Source organism: Wyeomyia smithii, chromosome 1, assembly GCF_029784165.1.
Source record: "Wyeomyia smithii strain HCP4-BCI-WySm-NY-G18 chromosome 1, ASM2978416v1, whole genome shotgun sequence".
NCBI lineage: Eukaryota > Metazoa > Arthropoda > Insecta > Diptera > Culicidae > Wyeomyia > Wyeomyia smithii.
Genome location: NC_073694.1, coordinates 27,582,146 through 27,606,933, shown reverse-complemented (window position 1 = coordinate 27,606,933; position 24,788 = coordinate 27,582,146). Strand labels below are relative to the sequence as shown.

Here is a 24,788-nt window from a genome sequence, read left to right as displayed (position 1 = left end):
AATACCTTGACTGTGTAAATGAGATAAGAAAGCCTGTTTACTGTTTATGTACGTATCGATGTGGAAGGTGATAAAAACAAATGTGATGCAAAAACTAACAGTTGAATCACATACATAAAACATATCTTATGTATGTGTTAAATAAAGTTTTTTAATATTCCATCAAAACCTCTAGAAAACTATTTAACTAATCCTATCAGTCACATTGTTCGTTTATGGTCAATGTTGGGTCGAGATGCAATTGCCTTTTCTTGTGCTGCCCTAACGCCCTTTTCGTCTTGTATGTTGATCCACAAACATCGCATTTGAAAAGTCGTTCTTTCAAGTGACTGAAATTATGTCTCCTCAGACTATGTCTGACTGCAAACCGTTTGTTGCAGAGCGAGCACTCGAACGGACGCTCCGTATGTTGATTCTTCATGTGGACATTCAGAGATCGATTTGTTTTAAAAAATCACAGGAGGGTTGTGTGCAAAGCCACGACCGCAAGGTTGAGGTAGAATACTTTTACACAGCTCTACTTACGGCTGTACATTAACCTACGGTCGGGCGAATCGATTCGTGCCGCTTTTCGCGTTTAGCCTGGCAGAGATCTGATGCGCACGGCCAACATAATAGAATGGTGTTTTCACATTGAAAATTAGACACAGCTTTACTGGAGTGAGTGTTGGCAAATACATCTACCGAAAGCACGTCGTTTCATGTGGGGAATATCAACAACGAAAAATGACGGGCGTCTAAGCACACCTGAACTGTTTCGCCGTGCCGCTTCCATTTACTTCCTTATAACATCGACCTTAGGGAAGTACCGGCTGCACCTACCGATGAGGCTGTTACCATACTGCTACTGGTACCCAAAGCTAATACCTCTTCAAATTAAGTGTTTTATTTGTCCTCAAAAGAACAATTGTTCAATTCCATATCGGATATAATGCAATCGCATCCCTGTAACATTACCGACAGTAATATTCTTCTGAACAAAATGATCCAACTTTTCCATTAGAGGAAGTGCCGGTTGATGTACGGCAAAAATCTCGCCCGAATGCTCGCGTTGGCGTTCAGCCTGGCAGAGGCCTGAGACGTGGTGACCAACCACAGGGCAAGTGATTTGTTTAATTTGAAGGCAGCCACAGGCGCAACCCGCTGCTATTGTCTGTTACTGCTGAGTGCTGACATCTGCTGCTACTGCTGTCAACGTTGTGGACGGTCCAGCCAGCTTACCTTCCGACTAATTAATGTAGCTGATTTTACCAAAAACACTCTTTTATAGCCGAAGGGAGCTACGTAATAAGCCACGCCTTTCAGTTCAGGTTTACCATTTCCTTATGTTCTTTAGACGAATTATTCCACAATTTGCTCGCTGTTGCGTGTTGCATCATGTTGCAACTTGGCAGCTGGGAGACGACGAAATTCTGTTACTGCTGATTGATTGAATCGACTTCATATTAGCTCTGCATAGTCGAACTAACTGTTTTTGTGAATGCGTTCTAACAGGGCAGTTTATTATTCAAAGTCGGTTATGCTGATCGCAGCCTTTGCGCTACCCCTACAGTGGGGGGTTCACTAAATAAAGTGAAAATTAGACAACTACAACAGAATTTGATTGCATCCCGCACAGAATGTCTGCTTGGGTTGATGCCAGAAAATTATTAACTTTCAATTATTTTTTTATTTGCCTTGAAAAAAGCATTTTGCGGTTCAAAATCGGTTGCTAATTACAGCCTTTGAGATGCCCTAACATTGGGGGAATTAAGATACACGGACAACATGCACTGTGGAAGCTATTTCACATTCAGTAAATTAGACGGGTGCGACAAATTTAAATTGCTAGGATGCAACACAAAATGCTTGCTTGCGTTGACAAAAATTATTAACTTTCAATGACTTGTTTATTTGCCTTCAAAAAAGCATTTTGATGTTCAAAATTGGATTTCCTGATGGCAATCTTCATGCTGCCCCAACACGGGGGGAATAATGGCAGTCTGGTGACACACGCTGAGAAAAACCGCGCTGCTCCTGAGACGTGGTGACCAACCACAGGGCTAGTGCTGCTGCTAAGGAAGGACGACTGCTGTTGTCGCTGTCTAGAACTATTATGAGCGGCTCCGGCTGAAACAGGCTCTTATATAGGCCAAATAGCATGTTTTCAATTGCAAGGTATATGATCCTGTCGACTGTGCTTGGGAAGCAAGCATATAACGACCAATCATAGGTCAAATTTTTCGTTTTGACAAGGCTTGACTATTTTCAATAGTACAATAGTGTGAATAATAGAATTACAATTATCTTATTTTGGGAAGAATCTTAGAAGATTTTCCAATCTATTGCTGCAAGAACGAAGGAAATCCATCGAATACTAACCGATTTATTAGCATTTGAAATTGGACATATTTTTCACTTTTTTCGGGTTTAGATTTTCATTTCACATCCCTATGTAGCCGAACTTCCTGAGAGAAGTATTCTACTTTAAAAACTGAACTGCAGATTTCACATTTCAACAATTGCTTATACCGTATTAGGTGTTTCACGAGTAATGCAGGAGAAGCGAATCTTTTCTCACAAATCGAACATTTATGGTTGCCCTCTGAAGTGTGCATTTTCTCATGACGTTTTAGACTCTTAATTAACTTGTATGCTTGGCTGCAAATGTTGCATTCGAAAGGACGTTCATCAGTGTGGGAAACCATGTGCCGCCTCAGCTTGGAAGAATTTATAAAGTTCTTCCCGCAAGTTTCGCATTTGTACAACCGCTCCGCGGTGTGTACTTTCTTATGCCCTCTCAAATCATGATCAGACCTATATGATAAACCACAAATATCACAGTCAAAAGGTCGTTCTTCAAAATGACGAGTCATGTGCCTTTTAAGCAATGCTCTGCACGAATGTTCCTTGCCACAAATCTGACATTCGTGCCGCCTTGTGCTGTGAGCTTCAACGTGCCGCTGGAATGATGACAGTTGGAAATATGCTTTGCCACATATGCCACATTGAAACTTCCGTTCGGATTTGATGAAAGAGCGTTTGCTAGGGCTGCTATCAGTTTGGTCTAGCTCCAAACTCTGTGAGTTGTTCCAAAAACTGCAAGGAAAAAAAAAGATTTTTCAGACTACGATAGACTAGAATTTTGGTTTGGTTGTTTGGTGTGAAAATGAATAAAGATGCGGGTTTTCCAACACGGGACCAAGCCACATATAATTGGCCCTGCGAAAAGCAAAGGAATCCTTAATTGATCTTGCAATTTTTTGTCATTGCAAATGCGTTACGTTGAACTCAAAAGGTTAAATTTCGGAATATGTGTAAATTCATTTTCAATTTTTAACCTTGAAATAGGTGGTGGCATTCCTGGAACATCTAGAGTTAGGGAACTTTGTTGGATAGGTTAGTATGATTGTCCTAGTATACGAAATAAATTCGCACAAACTTGAAACAAGAGGAGTAAAAACTTACTTGGAGCTAGAAGCTGGATTTCCGTTACAAGTTATGGTAGTCCCGACTTCCTCGGAGCTATCCATAACAAGTTCTTGTTTCACGTCAGTTGACACTTCACTGAGGACGTTTGTTACAATCGTTTTACCGGAGCACCGATCGCTGCTTGTGAGTGAAGATTCCTCCTCCGAAGGCAAAGTATCCCATATTATTAGCTCTTCTGTCTTTATTTGAGTATATTGCTCCATTTTGCTCATACAACTAACCTATTTTGAAAAGAACAACAATTTGAATTCACGTGTAGAATGATAAAAAAAAACACAAGCATTTTTTTATCCGAACTAAAAAACAAAAACATGTCATGACATGCACGCTTAAATTTTACTGTTCAACTCAAGGTGGAAATAATTCAATTAAAAAAATATTCTGTGAACTAGAAATCATTAGGGTGGAATATTCACATAACAATTCCCCTCCGAAGATCATTTTCTCGAAAGATATTCCTTTCACAAAAAAATTAGAATGCAGGGTATTTTTAAGAAAAAGAAGAAGCAACACCCGCAACTGACAGACATCTCAAACACTGGTAAAAAAGTGCTGTAAGGAATAGCACTCGATACACGTTCAACTGGGGCTAGTGAAATGTTCATAATTGAAATACAAAAATATCCGAATAAGTTTTATTCTCTACACCTCATTAGCTAACCAGTCTTTTTATTTGTTTCTAAGGTTTTCGTTTGTCTTGATCGAGCAAAGAATATCATATTCATCATCAAAGGCATGTACGATTTATTGCCATCAGCGATGGGCACCATTTCGCCTATTTTTAGATCGGTTAGTGAATATGATACGACAACATCGGGTACGGGTTTGTTAAAGTTCGCATGCTTTTGGCGATTTGATGTATTAATGTTACATCCGAATTACATTCAGGATAATTGAAAAGACTAACAAACTATTTCTAGGAGCTTTATTAAATATGAACTTGTTAGATTGGAAGGTAATTCAGGAATGAATAGATTTTTCACATCTGCCCACTTGTCACCGCAGACGCGGTTACTTTGATGCTACCATTGGTTTGCTAGTGGTAACATCTCTCTCCTCTTATTTCCAGAACACCAGATACGGCTCCAACCTTGAAGGCATTCTAATTAAGCGTTGTGGGCGGTTTTGGATTTCAGAACTGCATTCCGATGTTGGGAGAACAGGTGTTACTGGTTGTTCTGGGTTTTCTGCTTCTACTTGTTGTTCATGACAATCATCTGGTTCATTTTCCTGTCCAGCTGGTAACTCCGAGATGTCTTGTAGTATTGGGGTTTCGACTGGTGCCTCAACTGGATCTTTTTGAACGTCCGGAAGAACAGGTGGTGGTGCTGTCGTCTCATGTATGGTTGATGTTGGTACAGGATGGAGTCCAAACATGTCAACTAGAATGCTCAGTTCACTAGTTGAATCGGGTGGATTGCCATCTGCTTCACGGTGCTTGAGCTGGTTTGCATGCGATCGAATAAGCTTACGCCTTTTATGCTGAACTTCCAGCAACACGTTGTAGTTGACGTTACCAATAGCTTCGATAACTTCTCCTGCTGACCAGATCCACTCATTGGCAGTGTAAACCTTGGCATAGACTTTGTCTCCAGTTTGAAACGAACGGGAAACTGTGCCATGTTTTCTGTTGAATTGCTCATTCTGTTTCTGGTTCACGGTGGCTGGCTGACGTTGTGTGGGTTTAAGTAGGCTGAGGATTGTCCGCATCTTCCGACCCAGCATCAGTTCTGTTGGCGATTTTCCTTGTAGTGTACGGCTTGGTGTTGAACGGTACGTCTGAAGGAATACTTGTAGCGTCTTGGTAATCTTCTCCCCCTCATTAATTTTCATCAGCGAACGTTTCAGCGTATCGACGAATCTTTCTGCTTGGCCGTTCGATTGTGGGTGATACGGCGCTGTTCGTAAATGCTGGATTTCATGCTCATTGCAGAATGCTGCAAAGTGATCCGAGGTAAACTGCGAACCGTTTTCTGATACTACAGTTTCTGGATCTCCAAATCGTGAAAACAGTTCATCCAGGAATTCAGTAACTGCTGGTGTGGTTGGAGATTGTACGATCTTTACTTCCGGCCATTTTGGATGCGCATCGACAACTACCAAGAAATATTGGTCGAAAAACGGCCCAGCGAAATCAATATGAATTCGTTCCCATGGTTTGGTTGGTTGCGGCCATGATTGCAGTGGAACCTTTGTTGATGTCTTCGAGTGGGTGGCACAGTTGTTGCATTTCTTGACAAAATTTTCGATGGCGTGGTCGATTTTTGGCCAGAAAACATAACTACGAGCGATAGCTTTCATCCTCTCGATTCCGGGATGACCTCGATGGAGTTGCTTCAGAATTCGTTGGCGAAAGTTAGACGGAATTACTAACCGATCCGACATCATTAAACAGCCTTTCACAACAGCAACACCTTTCACAACATGCTGCTTGCGGAGGAAGGCCAACCTTTCTGGTTGTACTGAATCACTAGCTGTAGGACCGGGCACTTCAGTGTAGCTTTCTGAATCATGTTGAATGTGACTGGTAACGAACTGACAGCTTCATTCAGTGAAACTTCGACGTCTTCCTCTAACTGGATAGTAGCGATGATGAAATCTTCATCCGATTTCGTATGACTGTCGATCAAGCGTGAAAGTACATCCGCATAACCAAACTGGGTGGTGGAGATGTATTCGATTTCGAAGTCGTAGCACAGGAGAGTTAGCGCCCACCGTTGCAAGCGGTTTGCTGTATGCAGCGGAATACCCTTTTTCGAACCAAAGATTCGCATCAAGGGTTGGTTGTCGGTTTGCAGCGTGAATTTCCGGCCGAGGATCATGCGGTGGAACTTTGTGACTCCAAACACCAGCGCCAAACCTTCCTTTTCCACTTGGCTATATCCGACTTCAGCTTGAGTCAACGAACGAGATGCATGTGCGATTGCCTTCATGGAACCATCAGGAAACCGATGTAATGCGACTGCACCAATACCAGTCTTTGATGCGTCTGCCGCGATGATGATTTCCAGATTTGGGTCATAGTGCGTGAGCAGCAAGTCTGATTGTAGCATTTGCTTGATTTTTTCAAACGACAGTTGACATGTTGAGGACCAATGGAAACGGACATCCTTCTTTAAGAGTGCATCTAATGGATATCGAAGCTGATGCATTTGCCGAACAAACTTTGAGTAAAAGTTTACAGCGCCCAAAAAAGAACGAAGGCTGGTGACATCGTTTGGTGCAGGCATCTTGGAAATTGCTTCAACTTTTGCTGGATCTGGGCGCAAGCCATTGGCGTCGACGATGTGCCCCAGATATTTGATTTGCCGTTGAAGAATGCTGCATTTCTCTTCCCGAAGATGGAACCCGTACTCTTCTAGCCTCTTGAAAAGTGCCGTAAGACGTCGATTATGCTCCAACTCAGTTCTGCTGTATACAATAATATCATCCAGGAATGATTCAACGCCATCGAGGTCAGCTATCATGCCGTTCATCAGCTGTTGGAAAGCTCCAGGGGCAGACTTTACACCTGGTGCCAATCTGTTGAAGCGGTAAAGTCCCCGATGGGTGTTGATTGTTAACAGCTGCTTCGACTCGTCATCTACTTCAACTTGAAGGTACGCATCCGACAAGTCGATGATGCTGAAAAACTTGCAACCGTTGAGCTTGGTGAAAATATCATCCGGAACCGGTAACGGGTAATTGTTTGGCTCCAGAGCAGCGTTCAGTCCAGTGGAGTAGTCGGCGCAGATGCGTACTTTTCCGTTTGGCTTTTTCACAGTAACGATTGGAGCGGCCCACTGAGAAAAATTCACCGGTGTGATAATTCCTAGTCGCTCCAGACGATCGATCTCGGCATCAACTTTCACTACAGATGTGAATGGAACTGGACGCTTCGGCTTGAACACGGGGCGTGCGTCTTGTTTAAGAAACAGCTTGACTCTCGTTTTCTTGCAAAGTCCGAGCGATTCCTTGAATACGTTCGAAAACGCCGCCTTGTACTGTTCAATCGGAGGTTGAATGGAGATGGAACGTACATGATTGCAGATCGCCGAAAGAGGATGTGACCACAGCTCGAAAAGTTCAATCCAGTCGAGACCGAACAAATTGAGATTTGGATGTGTGGTTACATAGCAGATGCCATTTTTGATGATTTTTCCCAGAGTGATGGGGCAGCTTAGTTCTCCAATGAGATGCAAGGGTTTGCCAGACGCCGTTTTTGCCTGATTGGTGGTTGGTTGCAGCTTCGGTGATCCGAGGTTTTCCCATGTCTGTCTTGAAATGACGGTTATGTCGGATGCTGTGTCGAACTGCAGCAGATTCTTTACTCCGCCGATTATGACATTCAGAAACTTCCTGCGGTCACTGCTCACCTGATTTACTGCAAAAACGCCGTTCACTGTGGACTTCTTCTTTTTATTTTTGGTTCCTCCAACGTTGGGCTTCACAGAGTTGCAGTTGCAATAACCTTCCTTGTGCCCTATTTTGTTGCAGGATTTACATGTATGATTCGCAAAAGGACATTCACGAACGTAGTGCATGCCACCGCACTGCCAGCATGGTGTCTTCGGAACGGAACTTGACAGCTTGTTATCCTTTGACTGTGGAGAAGTTGGATTCGAGACTTGCTTTTTCTGTTTGATTGCACAGGCTGATGCATTTATCGATGATTTCTGTTCGACCAAGGCGGTGTCATGTTTTAAATTCTGAACACGTTGACATTCGTTGATGAGTGTTTCCAATTTGCATTCACCTTCTCCTTCGGATTCTAGCTTGGCCAGTAGTCTGGTTCGAACGTCAGCTTCTTTAGGTGAACGCAGCCCACAGATGAAGATGAGAGACTTGAATTGATCGGCTGTGATACGGTTCAACTCGAAATCCTCACATCGCTTGTTCACTGCCGCTGCATACGTTACGTAGTCCTCCTCAGTGCGTTTTGAAAGTTGGAAGCACTGGTACCGTTTGCTGAAAAAGGTAGTCCTCATTCCAAACAGCTACTTCAATTTTTTCACGGTATCCTCGAAAGAAAAATCCCGGGGATGCGTCGGCAAAACGAAATTTACGTACTTATCGTGCACGGTCACACTGAGGCTTCGTAGTAGGAGACGGACCTTAGCTGCATCGTCCAGCTTTGCACCATCCTTGATGAAAAGGTCTTAATATTTCTGGAACCATCGGTCGAACACATTGCCATTCTCAGGGTCGTAACAAAACTCACGAATATTGGACGCCAACGATTCGATGATGAATTCGGGGCTGCTCGATGGCCGGGCCGGTGCTTCTTGATTGTTGAAACGTTCCATCATGGCCATGAGACGAGCATTTTGTTCCGCCATCTGTTTGTTCTGCTTGAGAATAAGCTTAAGAATGCCTTGATTTTCAGCACCGCTTGAAGTTTCGTCTTCGCCAGATGACATTATTTCGATCTTGCAGGTTCCAAGGAGGTATAGGTTGGGTTCTTATATTCTCGTCGCCAAATTGTTACATCCTAATTACATTCAGGATAATTGAAAAGACTAACAAACTATCTCTAGGAGCTTTATTAAATATGAACTTGTTAGATTGGAAGGTAATTCAGGAATGAATAGATTTTTCACATCTGCCCACTTGTCACCGCAGACGCGGTTACTTTGATGCTACCATTGGTTTGCTAGTGGTAACAGTTAATCACAACAATGCCATGATATATAAAATAAAAGTCGTGGGACAACTATGTCTATTAAGCTCAATTTTGAAAATGCAAGAGACAGACATAGAAACGATGCGCTGTACACTTTTGCGGGACTGGAAAACATTTAGGTTATCTCAGGAAACAAATTTTCAAAAAAAAAAGACTTTCTGAAGCATAGGAATTCTCAAGCTGGAACCAACAGAAGTTATGGGGAAACTAGGCCTTTGAATTGCGTTTAGCGGTAGGGCTCAGAAACTTCGGTTTTTCGAAAAATGTCCTCAATGGTAAAAAGAAATTAAAGCTGAGAGAGTTTCCCAGCTGAAAAATATATAATTTTTTTTTTACCACAAAAGATCAAAATAGTGGTCGCAGTGGCCCAAATCTTACAAAAAAACACTAATTTTTAACGTTTATTGCATCTCTAAGGAATTTGGCATCACATTTTTTTTTTGTTATTGAAAATTTTTTCATTAGTAGAAAAGTATAATTTTACCCGCACGACTTCCCGAAGTCCGATTGTGCTGAAATTTAGAATAGTGACTTCTTTCGAGAAGACGAAACTCTTGAGCCGTACCTCTAAATCCCTGAACGAAATTCAAAGGTCTTTTTCCCATATATCTCATCGACACATTTTTTTTTTTTTGAGGTTTCAACCGGCGGTCATTCACCAGTCAATGAAAACTAGGTTATATTGCATACTGTTCAAGCAACATCAAATAATGGATTACAACTAGTTTATTCGTAGAACATTCTGATTGCAAGCCATATCAATGCGGCTCTGCTGCATAGTCGAGGGCAAGGAATCAAGGCGGTTTTAAGTCAATGCTATTCAATTTCAATTGAAGTAAATTAAGTGTGCATACGCTTTGACAAACAAGTTCATGAGTCGCATTTTTATCGGTGCTGTCTGAGATTGTCATTTTCGGTTGTCAGTTGCGGGTGTCAGTTAGAGCGCAAAATTCTAATTTTTCTCTGAAATATTTCACCCAATGTATTACTTTCGAGGAAAACGAGTTCCGGGGGAATTGATTTTTAGCAAAATGTCACAACCGATAAATTTTAATATTCTATCCAATTACCTTTATTATGAATTTATTATTTATTACGGTTTACAGTTGCAATTCGAATAACAATATGGGTCGACAGGATATTGATATTTATTGAATGGAATTAATGTTTCATTCGCAAAGTAAGAGTCAAAGAGTTCGGATGTGAAATACGGAAGAGTTTTTTCGAGACAATTACTGAAGTTGAATTAAGTTGAGAAATCAACAAAGTGACCCGGGTGTGAATTAATTTAAACGAAGACAAAAGGAATTATTGAGCTATTATATAAGAGTGAGATCAGAATTAATCCATTACAACTACGCGTTGAACACGCGGTCTGTGAAAGGACACCATATTTAACAGCCGGAAGTGAGGTTATAATAAACAAAATGGCAGAAGAAAATTTAAAAATGGAAGACGACATTCTAAAGATCCCAGACATTACTCCACCAGGAGGTGGGCAAATATTACGGCAGGATATCACGGCGAGACAAAAAGTTAACTACACATATGAGGCACAAGACCAAGGCCCTTTTCGTGTCATAGTTGAGCACATTAATACTAATGAAGGATTGAATAAAATCAATAAATTATCTCTAGCCAATACATTACGTAAAATGGCTTTATACAAATCACATGTAAAAGATATGAAAAGTATTGGACGAAACAAAATTATGGTATACCTTAACAACTATCAAATAGCGAACCGAATGACTACAGATTCCGATATTAAAGAGAAACAGTATCGGGCTTATATTCCCCGACATCTTATTTCGGTAACTGGTATAAGAGACGGAGTTCCACTAGAAATAACAGAAGATGAACTTATGGAAGGATTAGAGAGTGAATACTCGATCATGCAAGTATATCGTTTGAACCGAACAATAGATGAACGAAAAGTAGCCACTCAAAGAATTAGTATAACATTCAGAGCTGGGAAGCTTCCGGCAACGGTAAGAATTTTTTGCTGCTCGGTAAAAGTGAAGCCTTTCCATAGAAAATCTAACTTTTTGTTTAAACTGTCTACGATATAACCACCGTACGGAAAATTGCAAAGGAAAAAAACGTTGCGCAAACTGCGCCCTTTTTCACGAAAAGCAGGAAGAGTATGAACGATGCGAACAACAAACGAAATGCTTTCACTGTAAAACCAAACGCCGAACGACAGATTTTAACTGCCCAGAACGTAGTCGACAGAATAATATTCAGTCTATTCTAGCACGTCAAATCATACTACTATTGAAGTAATGGAACGCTTTCCTATTCAAACACAAAATACTTACGAAGCTCTAGTTGATGCTGCTCAGGATGCTACACCAACACAATCATTTGCGAATGTTACTGCTGGAAAATTTCAATTTCGTAAGCCACCACAACCACGTCGAAAACGCGATGAGCCATTATTCGAGGATACTACCGAGAGATCCCATAATATAGCGGACCAAGTCATTATATTCCAAGAAAAGAAAAAACCAAAGGTAGATGAAGACCAAAAAGGTAAATATACTCTATTCAATAAATACAAAACAACGGAAAAGGAAAAATGGAAGACAATTGCAAAATGCACAAAAACAATCACCAACAACTCAACGTAACGCAAGAACCGAATAAACATACATAAACACTTCGACGACAAATTCAAATATGAACATCGATGAGACGGAAGATTTTACAAGATTCGTTACTTCAATGATAGACAAAGGAAAAATTAACCCTAATACTTTAGAAGAAAATTTAAAAAAAAAGAATAATAAAACATAAAGACTGACTAAAATACCTACGACTGGAACGACGTAATATGAAAATACTACAGGCAAACGTACAAAGTCTGAACAGAAACAAAGATGAAATACAACACATATTAGTGGATGAAAAATACGACATTGCCCTCCTTTCAGAAACATGGACGAAAACCGGAGACGAAACTAACAAAGGATACAACTTATCAGGATATCACGGAATTTTAAAAATCACGCGCCGACAACTACGGCGGAGCAGCCATTTTTATTAAAAAAGATTATAACTATCAGGAAATTAATATTCCTATACAATCGGAACTCATTCAATGCACTACAGTTAAGTTGCTTAAACAAAACTTAATAATTACATCTATATACGTATCACCAAGAACCCCATATAATGAATTCGAAAACAACATGAGGAGGATATTAAACAGTTTAAATACTTACCAGAGAGTGATCATTGGAGGTGATCTCAACTGTCATCACTATACGTGGGGAAGCTATAAATGCGATCGTAAAGGGGAATGTTTAATGGACATGATAGAAAACTGTAACCTTCTTTTACTAAACAACGGAAATAAAACGTTCATCCCATTGGACTCTAGGGAACAACCATCTGCTATAGATTTGTCACTAGTGTCAGCGAGGCTATTTTGTGAAACCGAATGGAAAACTATAAGTAACAGTATAGGAGGAAGCGAACACTTAGTCATTGATATCCAGATAACAACACCACAAACAGAAAAACCGAACAAATATCGAAATCGAAAAAAAATACTTGAAGAAGTATCCAAAATGGACAGCGCAAATATAGAAGGGTTTGAGGTATTTCGCAGCACAATTAAGAACATCGTCTCTAAAAACAGTATCCAAAGTCAATACAAACCAAAAACGTGGTGGAGCTCAGATGTAGAAACAGCCTGGAAGAATAAAAAGGAAGCTATACAAAGTTTTAACCGAGAAAGTACAATTGAAAATGCAATACAGGTAAAAAAATTAAATGCGATTTTCACTCGACGGAAGAAAGAAGCTATGAGAAAAAAAATAGAACAACTGGCAGCAAGTATTGATCCGCAAACCAGCTCAAAAGTTTCGTGGGATAAAATTGCTAAAATAAATGGAAAACATAGAAGAAAAAAATCAAACAATCCTGTACAAGAAGATTAAAATATGGCTGAGCAATTTTTTGATTTGCACTTTGGGCGAAATGATATAGATTTGGAGATGCCAATATCATATGGCCCAACATGTCGGTATAACTAAATGTATAACGAAAACTGGGATAAAATCTTACAGAAGAAAAAAGCTAAATCTGCACCATCGAATGATCTCATATCGTACGAAATTCTAAAACAGCTGAATCCGGGCATGGTAAAAAATATTATAAATGAAATTAATAGGATATATGTGAATGGCACCTTGCCTCACCATCTCAAAGAAATAAAAATAGTTGCTATTCCGAAACAAAGCAAAGACCAAAACTCTGTCGAAGGAAAAAGACCAATCGCCCTAATACCGACGATTACAAAGATAACAAATACAGCAGTGTTAGAAAGAATCCAAAATCATATTGAAATTTATAAAATTTTACCTAAACTATCCTTTGGCTTCAAAAAGAATAACTCTACGACTAATTGCATCAATTATTTAATAAGCACAATTAAGAAAAACAAAAGGTCGAGATACATTTCAACAGCAGTTTTTGTCGATCTTTCAAACGCATACAACAATGTAAAAGGAAATACACTTGAATGCATTATACAACATTGGAACTTCCCGCCAGAAATAGTAACATGGGTCACATCATTTCTCAAAAACAGAAAACTAGTAATGCAAGTAGGAAATAAAACAATAACCAGAACAATTAGCAACGGACTGCCGCAGGGAGACGTGCTATCGCCAACCCTGTTTAACCTCTACACGTCTGGAATACACTTAATAGAAAACGAAGACACAGTTCTAATTCAATACGCTGACGATTTTGTAATTCTAACAAGGGCGAAATCCACAGAAGCAGCAGAAACCGTAACACAATCTGCCATCGATAAATTTAAAGAAGAAACAAACAAGCTAGGTTTACAAATAAATCCAACCAAAACAAAAGCCATTTTATTTCAAGGTGGAAAAAAAACACTTAGGCTCACCATGAATAACGAATCAATAGAACTGGTAAATAGTCACAAATATCTGGGTATTTATATAGATCGTTTTTTAAGTTTTGGTGGACACATTCGTCAAATGAAAATCGCTATTGAAGAACGACTCAAAATGATAAAAGTTATCAGCAACATAAAAAACGGAGGACACCCGCAGACCATGAGACTAATTTATAATGCAATGGTAAGGAATTATGCAGAATACGGATGTTCTATTGTGAACAACTCCGGAAAAAGTAATCGAAATGCTATTGAGGTAACACTGAATCACTGTCACCGCAAGGTAACGGGATGCAGCAAAACAACCCCGAAAAACATCCTGCTAGCCATAGCGGGCCAGGAGCCTTGGGACATAAGAAGCAAATATATAGCCAGCAAAGAAATAGCAAAAAGTTTATCAACTAATAACACCTTTTCGGAACATTTAAACACAATAAATAATTTCACCAGAGACCAAGAAAAACTCACCTATATAGAAAAAATATATTTGGAAAACAAAACAATGTTCAACAATATCAGTCGGGACCAACAATCGAATAACAACGAAAAAGTAAGCATATACACGAATATAGGAATCAAAACCTCAAAAAACGAAACAAGTACTATGAAATTAAAGCAGTCAGTTCTTTACTTGTTAAATAGTAAATATAAAAACTGCACGAGAGGTTACACTGACGCTTCAAAGGAAGCAGGAATCTGTGGGATCGGTATATTTGTGGAAGCAAAAAATATCAGAATAAGCCTACGACTGGAACATGATACATCTATAATGACTGCTGAGATGATAGCAATAAAGATAGCAACTGAAGAAATTCAACGAAACAAATTACATAATGCCGTGATTATAACAGATTCTTCGTCATCTTGCATACTACTAAACAATAGTCAAAACGAAAAAAAGCGAAGTGCACTACTGAATGAAATTTTAGGAAGATGTCTGGAACTGAACACTAGCATTCAATGGATACCAAGTCACATCGAAATAAAAGGAAATGACATTGCAGACCCGCTTGCCAAAAGTGGTATCAAACGAACAGAAACTATCCCGCATCAAATATTGCTAAAAGATGCATACTTAATGCTAGAAAGAGTTAAACACAAAAGTGCAAACGAATGGTACAAAACATATGCAATAAATAAAGGAAGAAAATTCTTCGAAATTCAGGACACGTTTGAAATAAAACCGTGGTATAATAATACAAACTTTAATAACTTTGAAACACGTACACTCAACCGCCTGATGGCTGGACACGACTACAGTAAATACTGGTTAAACAAAATAACCATTGAAGATGATCAAAATTGCGAAACTTGTAACGAGCCAGAAAATGCTGAGCATATCATATTAAATTGTTCAAAATTTAGTGCTATTAGATCCAAATTTTCATTTGATGGAAAGTTTAACAACATTACTGAACTTTTAAAATCAAAAAACACTTATGTGCTGGAAGATTTAGTCACATACCTTAAACAAATACAAGCAAAGCTATAAAATTAACGTTAAAAAAGCAACTGCAGAGATCGAAAGAACTACGTAACAACAAAACATAAAACTACAACAGGGGTGAATCGTCGAAACGACGTGAAATAAAATTGATGGACATATGGTCGTTGTCACCGAGTCCAAACAGTGAAAACCAGTATATTCACAAAAGAAGAAGATGAAGAATTAATGTTTATGGCTAGTTTAATTTTATTACAGTGTTGTTATTCAAGGGATCTTTACTGAGTGTTTCAGGGATTATTAAACTAAGCAACATAATTATTTTCTTTTAAAATTCTTTCAAGTTGGTTCGATCCTGAGAAACGGGTATTATAAATAAAAATGAATGATGTATTTGTTATAATCTTTATTAAAAATTCAACCCTCAAGCTTCTTTAAATCTCCGCGGAATCATGTTTGTCAGTTGCTTATGAAGTGAATCTTCAATTCCATAAAGTTTTTAGAATACTGCTCAAATTAAAATCATATATATATATATATATATATATATATATATATATATATATATATATATATATATATATATATATATATATATATATATATATATATATATATATAACATAGCTACATATAAACGTTATTTGTTCTACGTTACTCGTAAACGTCACTTACCTTGAGAAGGTATCGATTTTGTGAATCTTCAGCATATGATACATTTTATTTCTAACGTTCTTAAATGATTTGTCACAGATGTCACATTTGAAAGGTCGCTCGTCGCTGTGACTGGACATGTGGGTTCCGAGATTAAACTTATTAGGGAATTTTTTACCGCAAATTGGGCACTTATGCGGGCAATCTGTGCGGTGTATTGTCATGTGGGCCGATATTTCTGCCTTAAAGACAAAACGTCGTTTGCATATGTCGCACTCAAAATTTCGAACTCCTGTATGAGTACTCATATGGTACCTCAGACCATGAGCGGACAACAATTTTTTGTTACAGATGGCACATGCGAAGGGTCGCATTTTCGAACCGTCCGAGTTGCTGCAACAGAAAGAAAAGTGGTTCATCGTTGATTATAAAAAGGTAAAAAAACCTGAATATATTCAGCACACATAAACGTAACTCACCACGAAAAGGGATCGGCCATGTGTGTATACTTCACATGACGCTTCAATTCGTTAGGTCTCTTGAATGATGTGCCACAGATGTCGCATTTAAAGCATCGCTCATCGCTGTGACTGCGCATATGGTCTACGAGACGAAAATCAGCTTCGAATTTTTTATCGCAAACTAGACACTGATGTGGGCAATCATCGCGGTGTACTTTCATGTGGGACAACATAAGTGATTTCAGTCTAAATCGTTGCTTACATATGCTACACTGGAAATTCTTGATTTCTTCATGAATACTTCTATGGCACAGCAGATTTGAAGCGGTGGTGAATGTTTTGTTACAGATATCACATGAAAAGGGACGTTCCCCGGTGTGGGTTCTTCTATGATTCTCCAAGCCGCGTTTTGTGCTACATTCCTTGTTGCAGAACTCACAAACGTGCTTTTTTCCTGAATGATCACTATCACCAGTGTTGCTGTAACAGGAAGAGAAATTACACGAATTAAATGCTTGTATTTTTGTTAACTTACCTGTGGGTCTTTATATGCAATTCTAGCTTACTAGCTCGCTTGAAGAATGCATCACATATGTCACATTTAAAAAGGCGCTTATCGCTGTGACTGCGCACATGTTCTTCGAGATTACAACTACTTTTAAATCTTTTATAGCAAATCGGGCACTTATGCGGGTAATCTGTGCGGTGAATATCCATGTGGTGCGATAAATTTGTTTTTTGGATAAAACGTCCCTTGCAAATGTTACACTCGAAATTCCGGTTTCCTGTGTGAGTCAGCTCATGATACTGCAATGCGCTAGTAGAGGTGTATGATTTGCCACAGATATCGCATGCAAAGGGACGGTCCCCAGTGTGAAGTCTTCTATGTCTTTCCAAGCTTTGTTTTGTGCTACATTCCTTGTTGCAAAACTCGCAAACCCCTTTTTTTCTGCGAGCTGCAATTTTGCTACAAACTGCCGTAGTCCCAGCTTCATTACCGAAATCAGGCAGAGATTGTTGTTCCAACTCAGCTGGACCTTTTATCAGGCCTTTCGTTACAGTCGGTTTACCAGAGTACCGATCGCTACTGGCGAGTGTAGTTTTTCTGTCCGTACCCACAGTGTCGATTATTGTAAGCTCTTCCACCTTTATTGGAGAAAATTCCTCCATTTCGCTCAAAAAACAGACGCACGCGAAAGAAAATAACTTATTTTTACTGGTCGAATGGTAGGTAAACAATTATTGGCCTTACTCGAATCGAACTAAAAAACAAAAACATTTCATATCATGCACGCTAAAAGTTTACTGTTAAACTCGAGATAAAAGTCAGTCTATGAAAAAGTTCTATAGAATATTTATATATATATATATATATATATATATATATATATATATATATATATATATATATATATATATATATATATATATATATATATATATATATATATATATATATATATATATATATATATATATATATATATATATATATATATATATATTTTTTTTTTTTTTTTTTTTTTTTGTTTGAGGTGGAGGGGAAATCTGCATCCAAACCCCTGAGGTGACCAACCTCAGGGAGTGTGGGGTTGGTTTGAATCAGTGACCGGACCCACTAAAACCCCTCCAGTCTCCAGCCCATAATACTCCCCGGGACCACCGCTAGGTATTGCTTCGGGGAGCGGCTTTTGTGCTCTGTGCACCCTCTTGGTTCTATAGATCTCTTTGCTAACTTAGCTAACTAACCTGGAGACTGGCCGTTAGCTAACACTGGCGTGTCGGTGGTCAACCTGTCGCCTGTTTTGCAATTCTAAAACTATTTGAGAGGCGGCTGTACAAACCGCCCTCCAAATGTTTGGGTCTTTACACATCCTCCGAACTAGGTTGTTCGGAGTGGTGTCTGGCCCGCTCACTACCATCATGTCGCTCCGCGCATGCACAAAACGAGGGCACACGAAGAAGACATGCTCAGCAGTTTCTTCCGCATCCGCACACTCGGGACACATGGGGGACCCCGCATGCCCGAATCTGTGTAGATACTGCCTGAAGCAACCATGACCTGACAGAATCTGTGTCGAGTGGAAGTTAACTTCTCCATGGCGCCTCCCGACCCATCCGGATACGTCCGGAATAAGTCGATGCGTCCATCTACCCTTTGCGGAATTGGACCATTCCTGCTGCCATCTGATCATCGAGAATGACCTTCTGGTGCCTCGTATACCCCTTGTGTCACGTTGATCGAAGCATTCTACGTCCTCCTTAATGGCTATGCTGATAGGCATCATGCCGGACAGGACGCAGATTGCGTCGTATGACACTGTACGGTACGCGCTCACAACCCTCAGGCACATGAGCCTGTAGGTACTTTCCAGTTTTCGACGATGACTGTTGGTACCTAACGCTTTGGACCACGCTGGCCCACCATACCTAAGTATGGACGAAACCACGCTGGCAAGAAGTTTACGCTTGCTGCCATATACCGCTGAGCTATTGGTCATCATTCGAGATAGTCCAGCAGCGGCCGTTGAAGCCCTCTTACAGGCATAGTCGACGTGACTCTTAAATGTGAGCTTATCGTCAACCATAACCCCCAAGAGCTTCAAGGAACGCCTTGAGGTAATGGTGTAGTCACCGACTCTGACCACCGCCTGTTGCTCTAATTTGCGGTTGTTCACAACCGTAACCTCCGTTTTATGGTGCGCTAACTCCAGTTTCCTAGAGTGCATCCAGTCTTCGACCTTGCGTATGCAGTGCGCGGCCGTCAACTCGACCTCCTTGATCGACTCGCCGTAGACCTCTAGCGTGATGTCGTCTGCGAAACCGACGATCACAACCCCTACAGGGAACTTTAGTTCCAGCACCCCGTCATACATGACATTCCACAACACCGGGCCCAGGATGGAACCTTGCGGTACCCCTGCGGTGATTGGGACGCACTTCTGACCCTCCTCCGTGTTGTAAACTAGTACCCGATTCTGGAAATAATTTCCCAAAATCTTGTACAACGACACCGGTACGTGGATGCTCCTAAGCGCGAGCGCTATGGAGTCCCAACTGGCGCTATTGAATGCATTCTTCACGTCAAGCGTGACGATTGCGCAATAGCGAATGCCCCAACTCTTACGCTGGAGTGCTACCTCTGCCGTCTTGGTGACAGAGAGAATAGCATCAAGCGTGGATCTACCTTTCCGGAAGCCGAACTGGTTACTTGCCAGACCGTTTACACCCTCTGTGTACTTCACCAGTCTGTTGAGGATAATCCTCTCAAGCACCTTGCCCGTAGTGTCCAGCAGACAGATAGGTCTGTATGCCGATGGGTCCCCTGGCGGTTTCCCAGCCTTCGGCAACAGCACCAATCTCTGTCGCTTCCACCTGTCCGGAAAGAGGCAGTCATCCAGGCACTTCTGCATGACTGCTCGAAATAGATCGGGGGCCACTTTCATGGCCGTCCTGATGGCCAAGTTCGGGATTCCATCCGGTCCCGGGCCTTGCTCACCTTTAGGGAGTTGGCGATCACGATGAGTTCCTCATTCGTAACCCTTACCTCCTCCACAACCTCTGCACGGCTGCCGTCTCTCACGGATTGGATGCCCGGCAGGTTGGCCGACCATCCCTGGTCTGTGTCTGAGATACTGGAACGTCGGACGTGAGACTCAGCAACCGGAGGCCAGGGATTTGGCTCGTGTCGTGGAAAGAGTCCCTCGATGATACGCTCCAGCATCGCTGGTGATCGCTCTGCAGGCGCCAACACGCCTTTGGTCTTCGCCATTACGACTCTGTAGGCGTTGCCCCACGGATTCGTATTGGCACTCGCGCATAGCCTATCGAAGCAGGCCCTTTTGCTCGCCTTTATCGCACTTTTAAGCGCCGATCTTGCAGATCCGAATACTACACGGCGCTCTACCCTCTGTGCATCGGTACGTGCACGTTGCAACATCCGTCTTGCACGGAGGCACGCGCTACGGAGGTCCGCTATCGCGTTGGTCCACCAGTATACCGGTGACTTACCATTCCTAGGTTGGCGGGTCCTAGGCATGGTGGCGTCGCACGCCCGCGATAATGTGGCAACTAATTGGTCAGCACTCGGGCGGAGCCAACTGCCCCCCTCGCGCTCTCTTCTCATTGCTTCTGCAAATACCTCGGCATCGAAATGCGATGTCTTCCACCCGCGGACGGTGGGAGTGTTGGCTCAACCCGTCGCCTGCCGCCTCACGTTCTGGACTACGCTATAGCAGACCGACTGGTGGTCACTATAGATGTAGCCATCGTCTACCCTCCAGTTCACGATCAGTCCTGGGCTGGAGAACGTCACGTCGATGATCGACTCCGCACCATTTCTGCTGAATGTACACTTGGTTCCAACGTTGGCCAGATCTAGGTTGAGCTTTGCCAAAGCTTCCAACAAGATCTGACCCCTCCGGTTCGTGCGGCGGCTTCCCCACTCAACAGCCCAAGCGTTGAAGTCGCCCGCCACTACTAAGGGTGTTAGTCCCGTCAGCTCCATAGATAACAAATCGACCATCTGGGTGAACCTTTCGATAGACCAACGCGGCGGAGCATAACAACTGCAGTAGAACACTCCGTCCACCTTGGCAACCGCGTATCCTTCATTTGAGGTTGACACAACCTCCTGAACCGGGAACTTGCTGGTCGTGCATATGGCCGCCGTACTGGACTTATCTGCAACCCAATTGCCGTTTCCGGGAGGAATGCAGTAGGGGTCCGATACGATTGCGATGTCCGACCGCGACTCAGACGCTGCTTGGTATAGCAGCTGCTGTGCCGCATAGCAATGGTTCAGGTTCAATTGTGTCACCCTCACGCCCGTGGTTTCGTGGCCGCCTTACCGGCTGGGCACCGTGGGCCTCCCATAAAGTGCTTGGCGTCCCGTTTTCCAGTACATACCAAGCACTTGGGAGGCTCCCCGCAGTCTTTAGCTTTATGGCTAGCACCACCACAACGCCTACATAACTGGCTCCTATCGGGCCCCTTGCAGGTCCAGGACTTGTGTCCTCTCTCGAAACACCTGAAGCAAACGTCCGGCTGCTGGAGTATGCTCAGGGGACATACTGACCAGCCAACCTTAAGTTTGGCTGTCTTCAGAGGCGAATTACCTCAGTGGCTACTTCCACTCCGCACTTCTCCTTGAGGGCCTGTGCAATATCGCACCTCTCGGTGATTTCATCCAGGTTTTTGAGCTGGAGAGTCACCTCTGAGGTGAGTGCCCGAATTTGCACATCTTTCCCGAGGACCTGCTCGGCTACCGTCTTGTAGGCAGCGCCCTTGTTTTTAGCATCCTTACGGAGCTCAAGGATCATCTCGCCGGTGCGAGAACGACGGATGGTCCGCACATCCGCTATACATATATATATATATATATATATATATATATATATATATATATATATATATATATATATATATATATATATATATATATATATATATATATATATATATATATATATATATATATATATATATATATATATATATATATATACATATATATATATATATATATATATATATATATATATATATATATATATATATATATATATATATATATATATATATATATATATATATATATATATATATATATATGACATGCACGCTAATAACTTATGTAGAATTCGTTTTAACGCAGGACTATCCGGGACGGATAGGGACGGACGGACTACGCTTTGCAGCTGAAAAAAAAAGCACTTTCCGAGCAGTTGCAATGGTGTGCGTAATACCAGAGGTAACTGTCACTTTTGTTTTGGTTATTATCGCCATTATCTTCTATCGCATTTGTGCTACTGTACGAAAAATTTGCCAATTTACTGAAAAATGACAAAATAAAATAAATAAAATTCAACCTGATGTTTGACACGCGAAGAACGATGATCAAAGCAAACCGATTTTAACACATTTTTTTTTTGATTTTGACACACGTGTGAATGTGTTGGTGTCTTCAAAACTGCACTCTGTTTCTTGCGCGGACTGTCCGAGACAGAAAAAAGGTAGTCCGGGATTGTCCGAAATATGTAAAAAAAAACAGTGATAGGAGAAAGTGTAGTCCGCGGGGTAGCTACACCGCAAAAACGAAAACGACATTATTATTTAACTTGATGGTAGAATATAGCACATCATATAATCAACTGTGAACCAGCGAATAAAAGTACGAACTACGGCGTTTTTTAAAAGCGTTAATGTGCATAACATATGCACCTATTCGCGTTGACGGTGTTGCTGATATTTGTTTGGTTTTTGCATGCGAAAAAGAAGGAAGGAAATATTTTTGCTTTTGTCATCACGCACATTTTGACAATTACATATGAGTGTTCACCTACACGCTCCCTAAAATGAATTCAAAAATGATTAGAAAACAATTTATTTCCATAAAAAGTGGAACAACACGAAAATTGAGTAACTCTGTTGTTATTCAAAATTGTGTAACCGTAGTATGGGCAAATACTGTGTATTTATTATTCAGAATGATGTATAAAATTGAACTCATTTTTAGTGTTTAATAAAACTCATTTAGTTCTTAAAAATATCAGTTCATGTGTACAAAATTATCCATTTATTGAATTTAAAACTACTCAGTCTTAAAATTAAAACCTACACAGATTTAGATTTTGAAACTATCAAGTTTTTGAATAGAAAAATTTTCATTTTTGAATTTAAAACTAACCATTTTCAAAATTTGAAAGTACTCAGTTTAAGAATTGAAAACCACCAAGTTTTAAATGCGATGTTAGCGTAGAGAGGGAGGTTTGTGCCGGTAACAGTCAAAACAAAACAAAACTTAGGTTACATTCTATCTGAACGGTGTCTAATTATATTTATTTTTTAAGTATATTTTGCTCTTTTTTTGTGATGCATACTTACTTACCTTACCTTACCAGTCAGCTCCAGGCCGAAGGGTCCCTTGCTGTTCGAAGAAGTCGTCTCCATTCAACTCGGTCCATGGCTGCAGCTCGCCAGCCATGTCGTCTGCGGAGGCCCCGCAGGTCGTCTTCCACTTGATCGAGCCACCTTGCTCGCTGCGCGCCCCGTCGCCTTGTTCCAGTCGGGTTGTTATCAAGAACCATTTTCACCGGGTTGTCGTCCGACATCCTAACGACATGCCCGGCCCACCGTAGTCTCCCGATTTTCGCCGTTTGAACGATGAGTGGTTCTCCCAGCAGCTGATGCATAATCACTTGATATTTTACTCTCCCACAATTTTCCTGATGACACGAACAACCTGAAAACTTTTGGTTTCTTAGAATGAATAATGAAAAAAGTTTATATGTGTACCTTAAAGCTTTTTAAAATGTCTGTGACCACCTTCCCAGCGATTTTTTTTATTTTTTGGAATCACTCAAACAGCCACAAGAACAGATAACACGGCCGCAAAGGCTAAATAATGGCGCACAAATGTCGAATCATGGTGCCGCCTTTTCACTCGTGTCAAATAATGGTGTCGTTTTTTAATGCTTAGTACTCAACATTGAGTTATAGTGGTGAATTCAAAAAAGAGTTATTCTAGATTAATCTAAAATCAGTGTAAAAATTACACAGAATCACCAAATGCGGTATTCATTTTTTGACGTTTCCATGCAACTCATGAAATTGAATTAAAACTAATTCATTCGCCGTGTTACTTTTCACGAGCGTGTAGACCATTTTACGAACTGACAGATGTCACGGATACTGCTGATATTGATGCTGCTTTCACGTGCGTTATTTTAGCGGTTCCGAGCTTTCTGTCAAAATTTCATTCATGAATTGAGTTCAGAAACGTCTCGTAAAATGGTCTATTATTAATTCCGGACTACTTCGTGATTAGGGCGAATCTTACAATGATTAAAAAACGCAAAAAAAGACAAACAACGTTTTCAATCACGAATTCAAATCCTAAATAACAGTGGAACAATATATTTGTCATTTAAAAACTCTAATGAAAGCTAAATTGTTCTAGCTTTGTACATGGTAAAGCTAAAACTTGAATTTCAGTCGCTTGAGATTGGGGGGCTTATTACGGATGTCACCTCACGGTGACAACGAAGTGAAAAAATCTCACGGTGAAAAAAGACGCGTGCAAATCAAATGGGAATCACTTTCACCGTATCTATTACGGTTGTCACTTCACCGTGAAGTGACTCCCGTAATAGGCACGGT

General features: G+C 40.8%; 1 protein-coding gene across 2 annotated transcripts; it reads right to left on the bottom strand.

Moving 5' to 3' along the window:
- Positions 1–38: 38 nt before the first annotated feature.
- Positions 39–24,671, bottom strand: LOC129732295 (zinc finger protein 883-like). 2 transcript variants are annotated; one of them, XM_055693058.1, is made up of 8 exons: positions 23,925–24,671; positions 23,518–23,878; positions 17,164–17,890; positions 16,647–17,108; positions 16,189–16,560; positions 12,800–12,833; positions 3,448–3,692; positions 39–3,078 (listed from the first exon to the last, which is right to left on the bottom strand). In XM_055693058.1, the coding sequence occupies exons 3-8, from the start codon at positions 17,796–17,798 to the stop codon at positions 2,418–2,420; spliced, it is 2,409 nt and encodes an 802-aa protein (XP_055549033.1). In that variant the 5' UTR covers positions 17,799–17,890; positions 23,518–23,878; positions 23,925–24,671; the 3' UTR covers positions 39–2,417. The 2 variants fall into 2 exon arrangements, with proteins under 2 accessions (XP_055549033.1, XP_055549043.1); XM_055693068.1 differs by lacking the exons at positions 3,448–3,692; positions 12,800–12,833 and having other exon boundaries at positions 23,518–24,412.
- Positions 24,672–24,788: the final 117 nt, after the last annotated feature.

Bases quoted from the DNA above. Each gene is read 5' to 3' on its own strand.
- LOC129732295 (XM_055693058.1), bottom strand. From the start codon at position 17,798: ATGGAGGAATTTTCTCCAATAAAGGTGGAAGAGCTTACAATAATCGAC. The intron at 16,561-16,646 runs GTGAGTTACGTT...TTTCTGTTGCAG, and splicing joins ATGGCCGATCCCTTTTCGTG to CAACTCGGACGGTTCGAAAA. The intron at 3,693-12,799 runs GTTTGTATTGAC...TTTTCAAAATAG, and splicing joins TGAGCTCCACCACGTTTTTG to GTTAGTTGTATGAGCAAAAT.